At 38.6% G+C, this 16,954-nt stretch overlaps 1 protein-coding gene across 8 annotated transcripts in view; it reads right to left on the bottom strand.

Moving 5' to 3' along the window:
- The window catches only part of Ten-m (teneurin transmembrane protein Ten-m), a 321,925-nt gene that overhangs the window by 10,826 nt on the left and 294,145 nt on the right, over nt 1-16,954 (bottom strand). For 6 of the 8 annotated variants that reach the window (XM_036360877.2, XM_036360878.2, XM_036360879.2 and 3 more), the window contains 8 exons: nt 11,268-11,543; nt 10,707-11,075; nt 4,681-8,784; nt 2,921-3,204; nt 2,079-2,490; nt 1,406-1,951; nt 1,133-1,340; nt 61-87 (listed from right to left, as the gene is read on the bottom strand). In XM_036360877.2, the coding sequence (XP_036216770.2) occupies nt 61-87; nt 1,133-1,340; nt 1,406-1,951; nt 2,079-2,490; nt 2,921-3,204; nt 4,681-8,784; nt 10,707-11,075; nt 11,268-11,543 (6,226 nt within the window). The remainder of the gene's footprint in view (nt 1-60; nt 88-1,132; nt 1,341-1,405; nt 1,952-2,078; nt 2,491-2,920; nt 3,205-4,680; nt 8,785-10,706; nt 11,076-11,267; nt 11,544-16,954) is intronic. The other 2 variants (XM_070112067.1, XM_070112068.1) reach the window with 2 other exon arrangements.

The raw sequence follows: 16,954 nt of genomic DNA, 5'->3' as shown, positions 1-16,954 counted from the left end.
TGAATTTTTTAAAGAGTATTTAGTTAGTTATTTTAGTTTGAGCGCTTTTGCTTTGCTTACCTTGCATTGAAATAATTCCAAAAAATGCTGTTAGTGTTTAATGAATTTAGTTGTGATTTTTTCAACGATTTGTTTGTTTTGGTAATGTTTTTTGTAATATTTTTTGTAATATTTTTTGTAATTTTTTGTTTTTAGCGAATTGAAATTGCCGAAAGGTATGCATATTTTCAAAACGATTACAATTAGAATCGAACAAATCGAATTATTAGTAAATTGGTTACGTATACGCAGTGGTAGTATGTAGTAGTAGTGATGTTGGTAGTAGTAGGTTAGTAGCAGTTTTAGGGCGCGCGTGTAAGAGAAGAGAAAAGAGTAGAGAAAATTAATTGCATTAGCGTTGGTTTAATGATTGCATACGTTGCATATATTTATTGTTATCTAACTGTATTCATTTTGTATTTTCAACTTTTTTGAAAGTAAAATGTTTTCAAAGAAAAAAAAAAAACTGAAACTAAGACACGAGTTCTTAGCATAGTTCGGAAACAAGTGGTTTTATGTAAGCCTGAGTAAACCTTAAATAATTTTGTGTATTTTACGAAGTTGTAGAACGCAGCGCTTGCGCTTTCAATGCGCGCTTTTCATCATCACTTTGTTTTTCGTAAAGATTTTTTATTTTTTGTTTGGCTTCTGTTGCCTACTTTTGGGGTATTTTTGGTGCAAAAACAAAGGACATATAGTGGGAGTTATTTACATATGTTTTGTTTTTCAGGTTTGTAAGGGATATTTTTGTGGGATGGGATTTTTTAGACGTGGGCACGATAACTGAAAAATATCAAAACGTAAAAACTAAAAAAAGGCAAACTAGTTGTCATTATGCATTATTAGTTTGTTCTTGCTTCTTTTTGTTTTTTAATCAGGATATTTACATCCACTATACACAGTAAAACATCAGCGTTTATGTAATGCAAAAATTTTGTTGCTTTTTATCAAATGAAAAAATATTTTTGTCACCAATTGTATATTGCTTGAATTATTTGCAATATTTTTTTTCAACATAGCTAATTTGTTAAACTTAAAACATACTCAATTATACTAGAGTTAACGCATAAATTGGCAAACGCTTTGAACAAACCTTTCATTGAACGTCTCAAGTTTCGCGTAGTTTTGCAGGCTGCTTTCGTCAATCAAGAATTTCATGCGCTCGAAGAACGATGCCGTAATAGCTGGCGGTTGCTTGCGCAGCAAAACATCAATGGGTTTGGGCGCGGATACGCACAGCTGTGATGTCTTGCAAACATGGCTGGCACAGCACTCAGGATCCTCACAATCGACGAGACCATCTTTTAAATGCCACAATTATTTATTTTAAAATATGTCTCAAGTAAAAAATAGTGCACACACTTACCTTTGTCATTGTCCTTGCTGTCGCCACAATTCAGTTCAAGCGCTATACCGCAATCCGGACCATCCCAGCCCTCGTAGCAGCGGCACTCCCATTGTCCCTCGCCGCTTACACGACACTGACCATGTGCCGAACAGCCATTCGGACAGCCTTCGATGGTGCAGTGCTTGCCATTCCAACCGGTCACACACAGACAGGTGCCGTTCTTGCACTGGCCATGCTCGTTGCAGCGCGTATCGCAGAGCTTAGTATTACAGTATTCGCCGCCCCACTCGGTATCGCAAGTGCAGGCATCGCCGACACAGCGTCCATGCTGACCGCAATCCAAATCGCATAGCTCCTTTGAGCAGTCGTCGCCGCTCCACTTCGGCTCGCAGGTGCAAGTCTGCGTGTCCACATCGAAGCTGCCGTGATTCGAGCAATCCGGTAGGCATTGTAAGGCGTCTTTATCCACGGTGGCGCAATCAGTGCCCTTCCAGCCCTTCTTGCAGATGCAAGTGCCATCAGCGCAGAAGCCATGACCCGAGCAGTTTGGATGCGGACAGTCAACTATAGAAAAGCGAAAAATACATAAAATTAGTAAATAATTTGTAAGAAAATTCATTAATGTTAATAATTTGGTGACGCAACACTTTCGAGCGTGACAAAAAATTGTGGAATAATACGCGTTCATTACCTTCCTCGCAGAATTTGCCTTTATAGCCGCGCATGCACTGGCACTTGCCGCTCACGCAGTGACCGTGTCCATTGCAATCGGCCACTTCGCACTCATCGTGGCGCAAGGAGCACTCTTTACCCTTCCAACCGGGATTACAAATACATTCACCGTTAATGTACTCGCCATGTTGGGAGCACAGCACTGGGCAAACGCTCTCGCTGCAGTCGTCGCCACCAAAGCCGGGATTGCATTGACAATGGCCCAGCAGGCACTGTCCATTGCCGGAGCAACCGTTCGGGCAATTCTGTGTCATATCCTCGGCAATGGCGGCGTAGAAGGTGACCTCTTGTGCGTCACCATCGTCATTGTACAGCGAGACGAACCAGTGACCGGGCTCCATGTAACGTGTAACTTCGCGTGTTATCGATAACTGTATGCGGCATGAATGGCCGCAAATATGCAGAGCAGAGTAAATGGCGTTTAAATCCGTGAAGCCAATTGTGTAGCGTTTAGCGATGAACGTCGGAGAGCGATGAAAATGTGTCGATTTGATGTTGGTGTGTGTATGGATTGTGGAACATGGAACGCATATATGTGTACATGGTTGTGTGTATAGCGGTTTGATTTTGGTGTATTCGGGATGAGAAACAAGAAAAACACAGAGAAACAGTTCGGTTAATGAAGCATTAGTTATACGTTAATCAGTTTGAAGCGACAAATAATACGATACATTTATGCAATAAAATAAAACTAAGACCATAAACTAAATTTAACCACATATGACAAGCGCTTATGTAATAATTTTATGTATACAACTAAAAATACTCGCTAATTGCATATGAAAACAGAAAGCTACTCACGTGTGCTGCACGCGCTGTCCTGGTGCTGGCGCTAAAGCCACTCAAAACCTCCTTAAAGTGATACTGTGTGTGTGTTGGTAACGCATTGCGACGCCCATAGACACCGATCGATGCGCCACGCGGTATGGTATAGTCGAACTTCACATAAGCCGGTTCCGATTGATAGAACTGCATATTCCAATAGCTATACGGTTGTATCTCCTTGGTTAGTTTCTGTCCTAACGTGATTTGTCCAAAAGTTGTGCCATCTGGTGGGAAACTGCGTGCCGGAAAAGTACGCGCACCTGCTCCAAATTGTGCGCAAAATGTGCGAGTGAGTGAGCGAACGCATGCAGCATGTTAAAGAACGCGTTTGATTCATATGCGAGTTAAATTGCACGCGCAAATGCAATGAATGATGTGTATGCAATCGCCATTAATGAGAGCGGTGCGCGTGATGAGTGTACGCAAAGAGAGTAACACAAGCGTGAGGGGAGAGAGAAGAGAAAAGGAAAATGCGTACGGTTTTTAGACATGGAAATTGAATATTTATTTTTACTAAAATATATCTTTAATTCAATTAAGTAATATTTGTAGAAAATTTACAAGTTTGTATGTAAATTTACAAGAGTCGATTTTATTTATTACAGTCTGTAAATGGTTAACTTTTTTAGATGTTCTATCTTCAAACAAATATGTAAGATGAAATTTTGTCAGGTAATTTTTTCACTTCAGTTGTCGGTAGGTGTTAATTGCACAGTTTGGTAATATACTGCATTGCTTCATCTGCACCATATTAAAATTTTCGTGTAGCTGTCAAAAGAGCAAAGCGTATTGGTTACACAGCGTTGTAGGAGATTATGCTCTCCACTTTTCAGAGCGAGCTTGTCATACGTTATAGTTGTTGTTAATTTTGTATTAAAAAAAATTTCAGAGCGGGTATCACATAGTACATATGTTACATATGTATTACGTGTAGTAGTTTTCTTCCATTGCTATTTGCGCGCATATAATTCTCAGCCGTTTTATTGTAAAGCTTCAGATCGCTTTAGAAATCCTTCTGATTGCTGTAGATAAAGTAATGTACTAGTTTTGTTTTTGTATTTTGATGAGTTTTAAGTTGATAAATAAAATATTTAGAAAACAATTATTCTAAAAATGGTATTTTACAGCATTATTTCCATGTAGTATGAACATCTTATATTATATATGTATTTAATGATAATGATTTTTATTTGATTTTTTATGTGATGTGTTTAAATTTTGCCCATTGCCAATTTCTGTACTTAAGGTGATGTTGATGTTATGTATACAAGTTAATATGAATAATGAAAAATCTCATATCTTTTATATAATTAAAAGTTTAAGATTAATGTTAAAGGTATTTAGTTAGTAGACATTTTTCACCTAAGAAGTTAAACCTAGGTATTACGGCTTATAAATTCTAAGAAATTAAAATATATTTTATATTTACATATCTATTATTATGCAGTTAGTATTGATAGAACCTTCTGAGTAGATTAATACATTTTTTATACATTTTTTTCGTAGTCACAGGAGACAAATATAGTTTTTGAGGTTAGGACTGCACAGTCATGAATAATGAGAGGATAAAATGCACGTTCACGCATCGGATGTATATATATATATATATTTATGAAGAGTTTTGAGAGATTGCTAAAGTTAATTTATAAATAAAGTATTCAATTTGTTAGTCTACAAGCCGGTCGATGTAAGGTGTTAGTACTATTTAGTCACCATAAACCATTAAAAACAATCACCTTCAAGTATCAGAATAGGCATAACATCAGGACATGCAATTTTGCTGCCATCACCAATAACAACATGATCATCAACACTGGCAGCTTGAGCTGCATCAATACCAAGCAAATTAGTAAATGTAGCAGTGGTAGTTGTTGAAATGAAAGAATCTTCAGTGGCATTAACAGTGGTATTAGTTAACATAGATGCTGTGGTTGTAGCAATTGGTGAGAATGGTGGATGAATGAAATTGTCGGTACTGTTCGGCGCTGTGGTCGTTGCGGTAGCAGTGGCAGTGTGAACAAAGCTTGCGGTGACATCAAGATGCTCTAATGGCACAAAGTGTTGTTCGTTGTCAACAGGGTGAACCGCTTCGGTTACCGGTAAGAAGTCAACGCATTTGCAAGGGCATTCCGGTATGGGTGGTGGTGGTTCGGGTATGCAATAAGGACTGATTGGCGATTGCTCATTGGCATGTGTGTCGTGTAGATTCGTTGGTGCCTCAACTAGTTCATGCTGTGTCGCTTTTAGACGTTCATGTGTTAGCACCTCTTGCAGATCGTGCGACTGTCCACCGATGGGTACGGCTACATGTAGCGTATACACCGAGTTGCTATCACCTTCGGTGGCGATCGTAACATTCACGAGTATGTGCTTACTCGGCGGATCATATGTTTCACTTACTATGGGCGCCTTGAGCGGAAAGGGTGGCAATTTGTCAGCGTAACTGTTGGCGGCATTGGTCTCTACACCTCCTTTGAGTACTTCATTTTCTGCATGCGTTGCATATTTCGGCGGCCGACTAGTGATAATTTCTTTACGTTTACCGTATATGTACTTCGGCTTCTCATGCGCGCTGCCGTTGGCTACACCCTCGATGGTTTTATAAATTTCATCCTCGCTCGAATGTGTGTCCTCTAATTTGATAATATCTATGTCGTCCGCATTGGGTTCAGCAATGAGACGCTGGTCGTCATTGCTGGGTGCGTAAGCGTGGGAGTTTGCATTGAAATTACTATTGCGTTTGATTATGTTTTCGGGTGCATTGTGGTTTCTAGCGTGTTTGTTGTTGTGCTGCGGCATTAAACCGTCATTAAGCATCAGCTCGTCTGCCGAGTTGCTTTCATCAACTACAGCTCGTGACGCAATTTTTTGATTTCCGCTTAAATTGGTTGGTTGCATTGTTGTTGTATGCGCTTGAGCTTCAACTTCACTAGATATCCGCTGCTTTACGTTGTTGTTACTCAGTTTTTTTGTTGTTTCTGCAGCATCTGTTTCCTCAGCTTGATTGTCGTTCATTTGTGTGTGCTCTGACGTTGTCCTTATCATTACGATGTCTGCTTCTTCTTCCGCTGAGACGCTATCATCTTCAACATTTTCTGGTGGCAGCAAATCTCCTTTCCTTTTACTTTCATAACTCAAAACCACTACATTACTTTTTTGTACGCCCCTTGCGTCCACCGCTAGTTGCTTGTCGCTTTTACCAGCTTCTTGCCTAGCCACTGACGCTCGCTCATTTATCTCCATCATTTGTCGTTCATCAGCTGTTATCATTACTTTTGCTGCTGTTGTTGTCTCAGCATCAACACTAACTATCGCTGTGTGTTTTTCAATCATTGCTGCACGTCCACTTTGCATTTGACTTTCGTTTAGCTTAATTTCCAGTTCGCTTTCAGTCACCGCTCTCCCCGTCTGCCACGCTCCGTCGGTAGCACTTGTTTCCGTGCGTGTATCTACATCGTCATATGCTGCGCGCTGCAACTCTTTTTGCTCATTCAATTCGGATTTATCAATTTTTATGACACTTGACGTGTCTGTGGCCGCTGGTGTGGCTTGCGTCCGCGCGTCATAGCCGACATCATCATAGCTGTCAACCAAATCACGCTCATTATTGTTATCATCAGTTGCAGCTTCGTTGGTATCGCTTTCACTATCGCTCAACGCGTTGTCGGTTGCGCTATTATGACGATTGATTTGATAATAATTTGCCGCATCAAATTCTTGTCGCTGCGTTGTAGTTTCTTGCGCGCCCGCATAGCGTTTATTCTGACTCACATTATTTTCGAATTTTTTTGTCGGATTACCTTCTATTTTATTTTTATCACTTATGGCGATGTTTTTGCCAATTTGCACAGCCCTTATGCCGGCTTTATTGTCGCTCACTTTTTCCTGCATTTCGCGTTGTTCTTCTTCTACTGGTGGCCTGTCAATTTGACTATCATCATCAATAACTACATTGAGAAACTGTACAGCCGCAGGCGTTAGTAAGACGGGCGTGTGTATTGGGCGTCCAAAGTGCTTCCTAAGCGTTTTAATATGCCTCGGTTCGTTCGCTTTACGAACACGCAAATTGCTTTTTACTTGCTTATAGGCAGCTATTTGTGCTTCTTCTTCAATCGTTTCTTCTATGCGCTTAGCGCGCAGTCTTACTACATTCACGCGCGGTGTCGCGCCTTTTGTAATCGATATCTCATTAATTTCAGTCGCCGCTTTAAAACCAATTTCATCGACTATGTTAACAAATTCCGCATGAGAGTCGCTTACTTCACGTTGCGTGTCACCTTCAACATAATCAATATCACCATCAAATATATCACGGTTGTCAATCGTCGTGAGGTCAATATTTGGGTGCGACGCTGTTGCTGTTGCTGTTGTAGAATCGTTTTTAATGGTATTCTCCTCAACCAACTTTGTAGTCGCATCATCACATTTTGTTGTGTTTGCTGCGTATGTTTTGTCATCATCATTTTTGCACGTGGCGTTTGGCTCGTCGTCGCTTGTCAAATTTGCTACTTCATTATTTTTATCCCTAAAAGCCTTTGACAAAACTTTGGCAATTGTCGTCAATGTCGCATCATACTGTTGCCCATCAGACACATCATCGGAAACGGAAGTCTTGGCAGCAGCAACAATTTCACTGCCAGACGTTTGGGCTGGCGCGCCTTTAACACCAGTCGGAGCGGTGTTGACGAAGGCAGCGGCGGCAATATCTTTGTCATCATTAAGGTTTTGATTGAGATTTAATAGGTTATTGATTTGCAAAGTTTGTGTCGCGGATATATTGAAGCGCCTTGGTGTTCGGTTACTGTTGGGCATGCTATTACTATTATTCTTGTCATAATCAGTCTGCGCTTCAGCAATATTTTTATACTGCTGTAACAGTTCAGTTGCTTTATTGCTCAGCGCGTTGACAGCATAATTACTTGCAGTTTGTGTATTAGACAGCGGCAGCTTTTGAGATTTATGTGGCGCGCTTGATGTTGCTGTCGTGAGACAGCGCATTTTAGCTTCCGTTGTCTGCACCGTTTTATTGCTTTCAGCGCTTGCTGTAGGCTGCGTTCGATTCCTATTGTGCTCTTGCTCAGCAAACGTTGCTGTATTACTTTCCTTTAGCTTATTCGCTTTACTCGTCGCATTTGTAGCTACAAAATTTCGCACACCTGCTGGTTGCGCCATCAACTCAATCACCTCTTCGTTAGTCAACTTCAACTCCACAGCCTTTGGTATTGTCTTTTGAGTAACTACAAAGCTGTCAGCAATCTCGCTGTTGCCAACAGTTAACAGTTCACTGTCGTCGCCGTTGCTATCGTCGCTGTTGTCCTTTGCCTTATCAACACTGAAGCTATTGCCGTTCTCCAATTTATGTTTGCTATTATACTTGCTGTTTATATCATGCTTGTACGCTTTCATTTCATCATCATCCCTCGTATGCGTTCTCGTAATTAAGTCGATGCTTTCAAAAGTTTGGTCTGTCATTAAACTTCGACGATAACGCTTTTTTCGCGCGCCATGTTGTTGCCGCATGGCGTTGAATGGCGTTTGGACTTTTACCAACGGTTGTTGTTGCTTCGGTTTTTGCTGTTCATATGTATTTTGCCGGTAGTTCTGCCACTGCCACTTGTCACTGCTAGACGTCCCTACCGCTACGCCATCACTATTTCGTTGCTGCTGTTGCTGTCGTTGTCGTTCGTATCGTTGTGTACCGTAGGACAGGCGTGTCCCTGTTGCTGAGCTAGCCTTTGTTTGTTGCTGCCATTTTTGTTGTATCGTGTATGCGTTGCCGCGCTCATGGAATGGCCAGGCGGCAAGTATATCTAGCATAGGTAGCACTTCGTTTCTAATGTCTAGAGACAACGGCGCAGGATTTTTTAAACAAATTTTCATAGCAATTAACCTAACATTTGGTTTTACAGTTTTTTTTTTCTAATATTTATTTTTCTATAAGATGCGCCTTAATTAAATAAAACGCCTTCCCATAACTTCTTATCAGCCTATGATACTAATGAATATTTCTTTTAGATTTGGTAGGTGGCGCTCGCTTCGAATTACACAAATTATGTTAATGCTTTTAGACAGTGAAAGGGAGGGGGGCCCTGGTGTAATCTACGCGCCTAAATTCAGTGTCAAATCTGTTTTTAATGCGATTTTACCAATGAGTGCAATGCCGCCCGAAAAATTGCGTCGCTGTAAGCACGAAAAGTGAAAGAAATCAAAAGCGCGTCAAGGGAATCAAGTGCGCCAGGCGTAACCAAACGTTAACCACGCTAAATGTCGGTTTGCTTATTGCTTATTGTGTAGATTCTTTTAGACTGTGTTTTGAAAATATGTTAAGAGATTTGTGCTTCTTGGCTAACGCTGTAATAATAATAATATATTCATGAACTGCAGGCAAGTGAGTGTGCAGCGGCATTTACTGACTGTACTATTTGCTGCCGCTTTTCATATTCAATTCGCACTGATTGCACTCATATCTGATTTGATTTAATTTGCGTGTTTTACTTCTAATGACTTTGTGTATAATTTTCGATATTAATTTGAGTAATCACGCGTTTATGGCGTAAAAAATGAAATTAGTGAGAGCGCAGATGTTTAGAAAATACCATAAAGCGCGCTGGTGTGAGACGGATATATTATATATCTTTTTTATTCATTTTATGAATTATTTAGACAGCAAAGATGCTATATCCATTATCAATGCAAATCGTGAAATATTCGAGGAAAACCTGCATAACTTAAAATTATTCCGTTATTGTGCTTTAATTACTTTTCCAATAGTGTGAACACGCCTTGAGCATACATTTTAGGCATGATTTACTTGGCTATTACCTCAATAGCAATTTGCAGCATCTTCAATTAGCATTAAATTACGAAATTTCGGCGCCTTCAAATACAGAAAACTAATTTATTTTCAACAGAGAAATTTAATTCGAAAGAGAGCAGATGAAAACGAGTGGAAATACGTGAATAAAGCGTAATCTCACTTTTTGAAATCCCAGTTATGCAGTCAGTTTTCTTGCAGTCTCAACTTCCCGGCGTCAATTTCCGGCTTACAAAGTTGACCTGTAATTGCAATGCCGCTGCATCCTGTCGCATATTTACTGAGATGCTTTTTTTTTGTAAACAACTACAACACATTTCGCTTTTTTTCTTTTTTTGTGTGTTTGCATTCTTCGCTTTTGTCGCCATTGTCGTGGTCTATTTATGGTTAAACAACTTTGTCGAAAGTGTCAACAACAGACGGCGTTGAATAAATAAATAAAAATTAAAAGGCGAAAACAAATGAATCGAAACTCATCGAATGGGAAAAGCATAGAAAATAAGCATATTTTTTTTTGGCTGCACAATAACTGATCCTTTGGCAACAATAATGAGAGTGTCAAGTGAGTCAGCCACACCAAAGCAGTGTAGCGCGCTTCTATGTAGCAGACAACGTCAGGCTAGACGATCCGTAGCGCCGGAATGGGGCGCACTTGCTGGTTAACACTGCTCAAGTGACAATTTATTCATTTGATTTTGCCTAAACTTTGGCTGTCGATGTTTTTCTGTTTTTGTTTTCGCAATAGACAATGTCTACAAGCCCCACCTTCACTGTCTATGTCATCACTTGGCATACACTTTTTACTGATTTTCATTATACCGTTATTCGTTGATTTCGCTTGCGCTGAGTCTATACTCAGCGCTTTCGTTTGCAACGCCGATTCAACGTCATACTTAGCGCCAGCAAGTGAAACTCATTTAAAAATAATTAAAACTTCAAAATAATTACCTCCATTATTGGCATTTGCCAGCGACGATGACGAGGGTGACGAGGCAATGGCGCCGGTCGTACCAATAGCAGCTATTGCCGACGACGCAGATGCTGGTGATTGGTAGGCGGTCGATGATGGCAAGGTGCCACCGCCGCCGCCACCATTGCCCAACAAGTCAGCGCTACCGCTGGCTGCCTGCGCTGCTGCCGCTTGCGATGCCGATATCGAGGAGAGCGATGAGGTTGCCGTTGATGCTGTGACCGTGGTGGGTTGTCCGAATTTCGTTAGATCCGTGTTAGTGCTTTTGGCGGCCGTCACTTCGGATGCCTCATTGCCGACTAGAATTGTGCGTGGTTCGTCCATGGATAAGTGTAATACACCGGATACTGAGCGAAGTGAGGTTGCAAAGAGAGAGAGTAAGAGAAAGAGAGAAGAAATGTTGAAGTGAATAAATGAGCATTAATTAAAATCATTTTAATTAAAGAAAAGCAAGAAAATATAATAATAAAACCTAAATGAAAATCAATTAAAGTGCGTGCTATAACAATGTAAGATGGAGAGTGTTGCTGTGGATTTACCATATAGAACTATTGAAATCAAGCCGAGTAACGCAAATACCGCCAAACATATATTGAGCGCACACCGCCAGCGGTGCCAGCGCGCCGCCAAACCCTTGCGGAAATTCATCGGTGTTGAGTAGTGGTGCGCAGGCAGGCCGCTCATAACGCTGCGCGGTGGAAGCACGGGTCCCATGCAATTATTCGTGCTGCGCTCGTAACCCTTGAGTGTGTCTTTTGTAGGTGTTGAGCAGGCCGAGCCGCTTTTATAATCGATGGGTGAACCTTTGTTGATATCTGCAAGGAAAAATTGGTCGAAATAATTTATGAGATAATTCAAGGCTTTATATGTTTATATCTAGAATGTAAAACAAAAATTCTAGAAAGTCCACTGTTAGATTTTATTTGCTGCATAATAACGGCTTTATTGCTATAAATTGCATTGATCGGCTTTTAAAGCTTTTAAGCTTTTTCTAAGATTTTCAGTGCGTGTCTTCGTGCTATTCGTAAGAGAGAAGGCTTTGCAGTTCTAAAGCCGTATTGGTGTTGCAGATTTATGAACAAAAAATATATTCCCAAGCTTTTACAGGGTGTTACGTGAGGTAATTTTCTAGAATTTTTTATTCTCTCTCGGTCGGGATATGAACCTACAAATGGCATTGCATACAGTTCGGTGACTTGTATATCTTCGACTTTAGTGATATTCGATAGGTTAACTATAAAGAAAGAAATTCACACATTAAATGTTATTTTCTGGAATATATCTGAAGATTTTTTTCAGCTCTTTTTGCAATTTTTTTTAAAATCCTTGGATTTAATCCCGACATTAAATATATGTTTGTACATTTCTTTGCTTTGTGCTCTATAAGGATAACGGTATTTTTTATCACATTAGCAATGCAAGGATTATAGTCAACACAAAAGAAGTGAAATAAAAGGGACATTAACTAAAATCAATTAAATCATTTGACCATGAAACACACCGTAAAAATGCCAACTTGTAGTTGTAAAGCTAAACCATAAAAAGTAACCAAGCCAACAACAAATAGCAACAAAACCCGAAAATATAGCAAATGTAATCAGAAGCCAGTGAAAAGCGAAGGGACCGTTAGCAAAAAAGGAACTAAGCGACAACACTGGCGACCATTAAAATCACACCTAATTCTCCATTCTCGATTTCCTTAACGAACAAGCTACAGCCGCAACTGAATAGCCGCATAAGCAAATAAACTACTATAAAAAGAAATACAAATGCTTGAAAAAAGAAAGTAAAGCATTAAAGCGACAAGCAAAAAAAAAGAAACGCGTCGCTGCCCATTGAAGTCCTTTTGCTGCGTGTTAATGTCAGGGACAGGACAGCGTCAGCGTTAGGATTTGCAACTGACTTGCCTGCCATGGACTGGTGATTGAAGTTGTGCTTAAAGAACAAAAGGCTGCAGTAGAAGACATGGCGTTGCGATATACATATGTAAATGTGTTACGTCGGCGTTTAGATGACAGCGACACTGCGTCAACGGACCCCAATATGGCGACAGAGCACAGCGTTAGCTTTTGGCATTTTCGGTGCGGCACGGCGACTGCTGCTTATCGCCTTTTTGGCTCAAATTTCATTTGTATAAAAGGATTTGCGCAAAAGGATAAACGAACTGACAACGAACATAACCTCAAAGCGAGGGTGAGGGCGCAGCGCAGCGTACATGTAAACGTGTGCGTCAGCGAGTGTGTGTAAAAAGTCGAAATTGTATGCAAAAATTTGCCAAATGAAACGCTCTATTTTTATCCCTTAACCCGCACACTTGTGCATGTGTGCGTGCATACTAATACATGCATATATCACTACGAATCAAACGGATTTGTAATCAAACAAAAATGGCAACGGTGGTAGCGGAAGGCTGGTGGTGTTGCGACACTGGACGAAGTCAAATGGAAAAAAATGAAGAAGAAGTGCTACAGTAAGTAATGTCATTGAGCGGGCAGGCGAGAGCTACTAAAAAAAAACCCTTGTATTCCCTGGATAATGTTGCGCAGCAGAAACAAATCATTTGTTGACGCCATGATGATAATTCGATTATGTGATGTACCCAACAAAAATGGGAGTAGTAACAGAAAATAAAAATAAATTAAAGCAACGAAGAAACCGCAACAGGGAAACGCAAAAAGTTCGAGACTGAAAATCAAAACGGCGAATGGCAATGAGTTGGTTGCCTGCGTGTAATGTCGACGCTATATCCTGATAACCAAGTATGCTTTATATGCGCATACACATATATATATATAATATATATATTTTTTATAATATATATGTATATATGTATATATATATGTATGTATATAAGTGACGTTGGTGTGCTTTCGTTAAGAGTGAACACGCGCGCGGTCTGCCAATGCATGTTGGCGCAGACAAAAGACACGCAACAACGGAAATCTGTCTGTCTGTCTTCAGCATGTCTGCGTCTGTCTACTAGGCGTACGAGCGATCAAGTGGAAATTCAATATCGATAACATTTCATGCCAACTTATAATAGTTTAAATACATGTAATGTTATGTGATTGAGAGCATGAGTAGACAATACAAATACACATACAAAGATAATTTTATACTTGAATTCTGAGGGCTGTCGTAAGCGCAATATGCTCCTGCCGTTTGACGGCACGAGCAGTGATAGTCAAAGTTGTTGCTTGTATGTGTAAGTGAATAACTGAATGAGTTTTGCTATAAGCAAAATTAAGTGTGGTTAATGAAATGAAAATGAGTTGTTTAAAAGGCGAAGCAAAGAAAATGGAGAAAATATTTATTTTCAGCATATATATAATATTTAGTAGTTGGAGAGTGGACCATAGTATGCTGTAGTAAGAGTCAGCAAAGTCAATTTGAAAAGCAGAAAATTAAGAAAATATCAATATGCAAAGTAGCTATGAGTTAACATTTGGCGTAAAGTAGGCGAAAATAGCTTGAAAATAAATAAAATGACACATGATTTATATTATATATAAAATAAAAATAAAATCTTTTATTTATGTAAGCTTTTTTTTATTTTTATTTAATATTATGTTAACAACCCATTAACATTAGAGAAATATTTTAAATTATAAAAAGTTGATAAAATAGAAAAAAACTATTTTACCAAAATACAAATATTCATACCTTTGAAACGAAAAAGAACACCCCTCTGAAAATTTCAGAATTTTGTTAGATAAGTTAGAGGTATAATACAAACATTTTGTAGGATAAAATTTTTCGATGTTGGTTACTTTTTACGATTTTGAAAAATGAAAATTTTTTTAATTTTTAAAATTTGTTTTCAAACTAATTTTTTCTCATACCTCTAAGTGACCTCTGAAAACGTACCAGCGTTCTTTATTTAATATACAGTAGTTTCTGAAATATTAAATAAATAAACTCTTCGGGAAAATTAAAAAAAAAATTCCTTTGGCAGAACTTCGTTTTATGATAAGACAAAACTTTCCACCAAAATTCATTCGAATCGGTGGGGGTCGCGTACCACTATTTGTCGATTTGACATGAAATTACCCAAACATATCTCAGTTCATAGTACCGCGCTTGACTGCCACTCCGTTATTACAACCCGTTTGATAAAAGTTTTGATTTTATAAACAATTAATTCCTAATATCAGTTAGATCTCTTAAAAACTACTAAAACTAGGCTAGTGTCGCGCCCCCGAATAATCTTTCAAACCTCATACTAAGCTCTAACAAGCGAAATAGCGACGGAAATTTTAGCTATTATCATGACATACGTAGGGTATACTAAATAGTTATTGAATCTTTATGATTCTTTTATGTTTTTCTAACTTTTTTAATATAATTTGTATACTAATTATGTTGCTTTGTTTAATTACATATCAAAATGTTACTCATACGCTATGGTACACCAGAACGCTTCGCTTTTAAGAATGAGTAACAAATTTGCTTTCACTATTTATTCTAAAATTAAAATATTTAAAACACCATGTTTCGCCATTAAATCAGCTTGGGTAAAATATCTGCCGACAATCGTATTTTTGTGGTCCATATATCATACTAAGGCTGCGGCTGCCCAAACAAGCAGTGTTAGTAACAGTTGTACCAGATAATATAAAGGCAAAAGTAACTAGACTACGGTACAACATTGACATACAACCACAATTATATATATGTACAAGTATTATATAAAATGAGCAAACAAAAATTTTGTAAAATTTCATTTGAATCATTTGCGTACACAATCACAGACAAAGTGTATTCAATATGTATATGCATAGCTACACTTAAAGCAAGCAAATTTTCTATCAGTAGAATGCAATATCACCGCAATAACATGACTTTTACATTTACCAAGCCACGATATATTTTGGGGATTTTTACTGTCTGCTCGACATTATTGCCATTTTTGCTGCCAATGTCATGGTCTGCGGTTGTGCTAAGCCCACACACGCAGACACACACACACACACATATGCAACGCACATATACTTGCACGCATGCATAACTGTTATGCTAGACATTTAACTATTTTTTCTATGCAAGTAATATATTTTATAGGATACTGTATCATATTTTGTGCGAATCCATTGGCATACAAATAGTTTTTGGGTGTCGAGACAAAGTTTTATCGCACTTCAGCCAACCAGCGACTATCCGCTATACAAATGCTTTAAGCCGACGCTGCAGACATATATATTATATTAAATTCATATGTATATATGCACGTATGTGCCTATGTAGTTGATGTGTAAGCTGCAATGCAAATAAAAAGTCGAGCGTGTTGTAGCATTTGTGCGTCTTATTCGCCGTCAAGATTTTAAATAAGTGCAAAAGAGCGTACTTGCAGAGCCATAAAATACCAGTTAAGTTTCATTTAAGTGCATTCGCATTTGAATGTCTAACGTTTGTGTAATTTTAAGCTTTTTTTTTTGGTTTTTTTGGTTTGGTTTTTTGGAAAATTTGCGTGTCTGTCTATTGCAGTCTCATATCTATTTCGCACACATTAAGAATAGTTTGCTTTGGTTTTTTTGTTGGTTGTAACTTCTCAACTGTTGAAATTTTATTGCCGAAACGTGTTCAAGTTACTTATGCATGCGTGAATAATTAAAATCTTACGGCTTTGGCGCATTGCCACTGCAGTGCCTCTGTGTGCTGCAATTTCACACACATACACAAACTCATACATAGATTTTCATATTCATATATAAAGTAAAATGTGCTAGCATTTTTGGCTACGCAATTACTTTGGTCCATTAAGTGTCTGTGTGAGCGACTGTGCGAAATGTTGCATAGTTTTGGGCGCTCTTCTTTAAAGTTCTAACGCTTACTTATGCACTATTTGTGTTTGCAAATAGTTTGGCAAAGTAATTTTTACTTGCGGCGACATATTCACACTTTAAAAACGGATTACACATTCAGTGTGGCAGCACTGTATTTGATTATATATAATTTTGCGTTGGCAATGTTAAATTATATTATTTTTTAAATACATATTTTTGACAAAGCTTGTCGAAAATATATAATTTTGAGCAAGGCGAATTTTTTTAAGTAAAAACTAATAACTTTTTTTATTGCAAATTTAATATTTATAAATTTCCACGCTGTGGAAGCCGTGGCCTATGCTTATCCTCAAGCAATCAATAACTTTTTACAGTTAAAACTTTTCATAAGTCAATAATTAACACCTCTATAATTTATACCTTTTCCAATGTTCTTTTCTTCG

The sequence above is a fragment of the Bactrocera oleae genome, chromosome 6 (assembly GCF_042242935.1).
Source record: "Bactrocera oleae isolate idBacOlea1 chromosome 6, idBacOlea1, whole genome shotgun sequence".
NCBI lineage: Eukaryota > Metazoa > Arthropoda > Insecta > Diptera > Tephritidae > Bactrocera > Bactrocera oleae.
The sequence above is the reverse complement of the archived record's forward strand: the minus strand, read 5'-3'. Positions and strand labels throughout refer to the sequence as shown.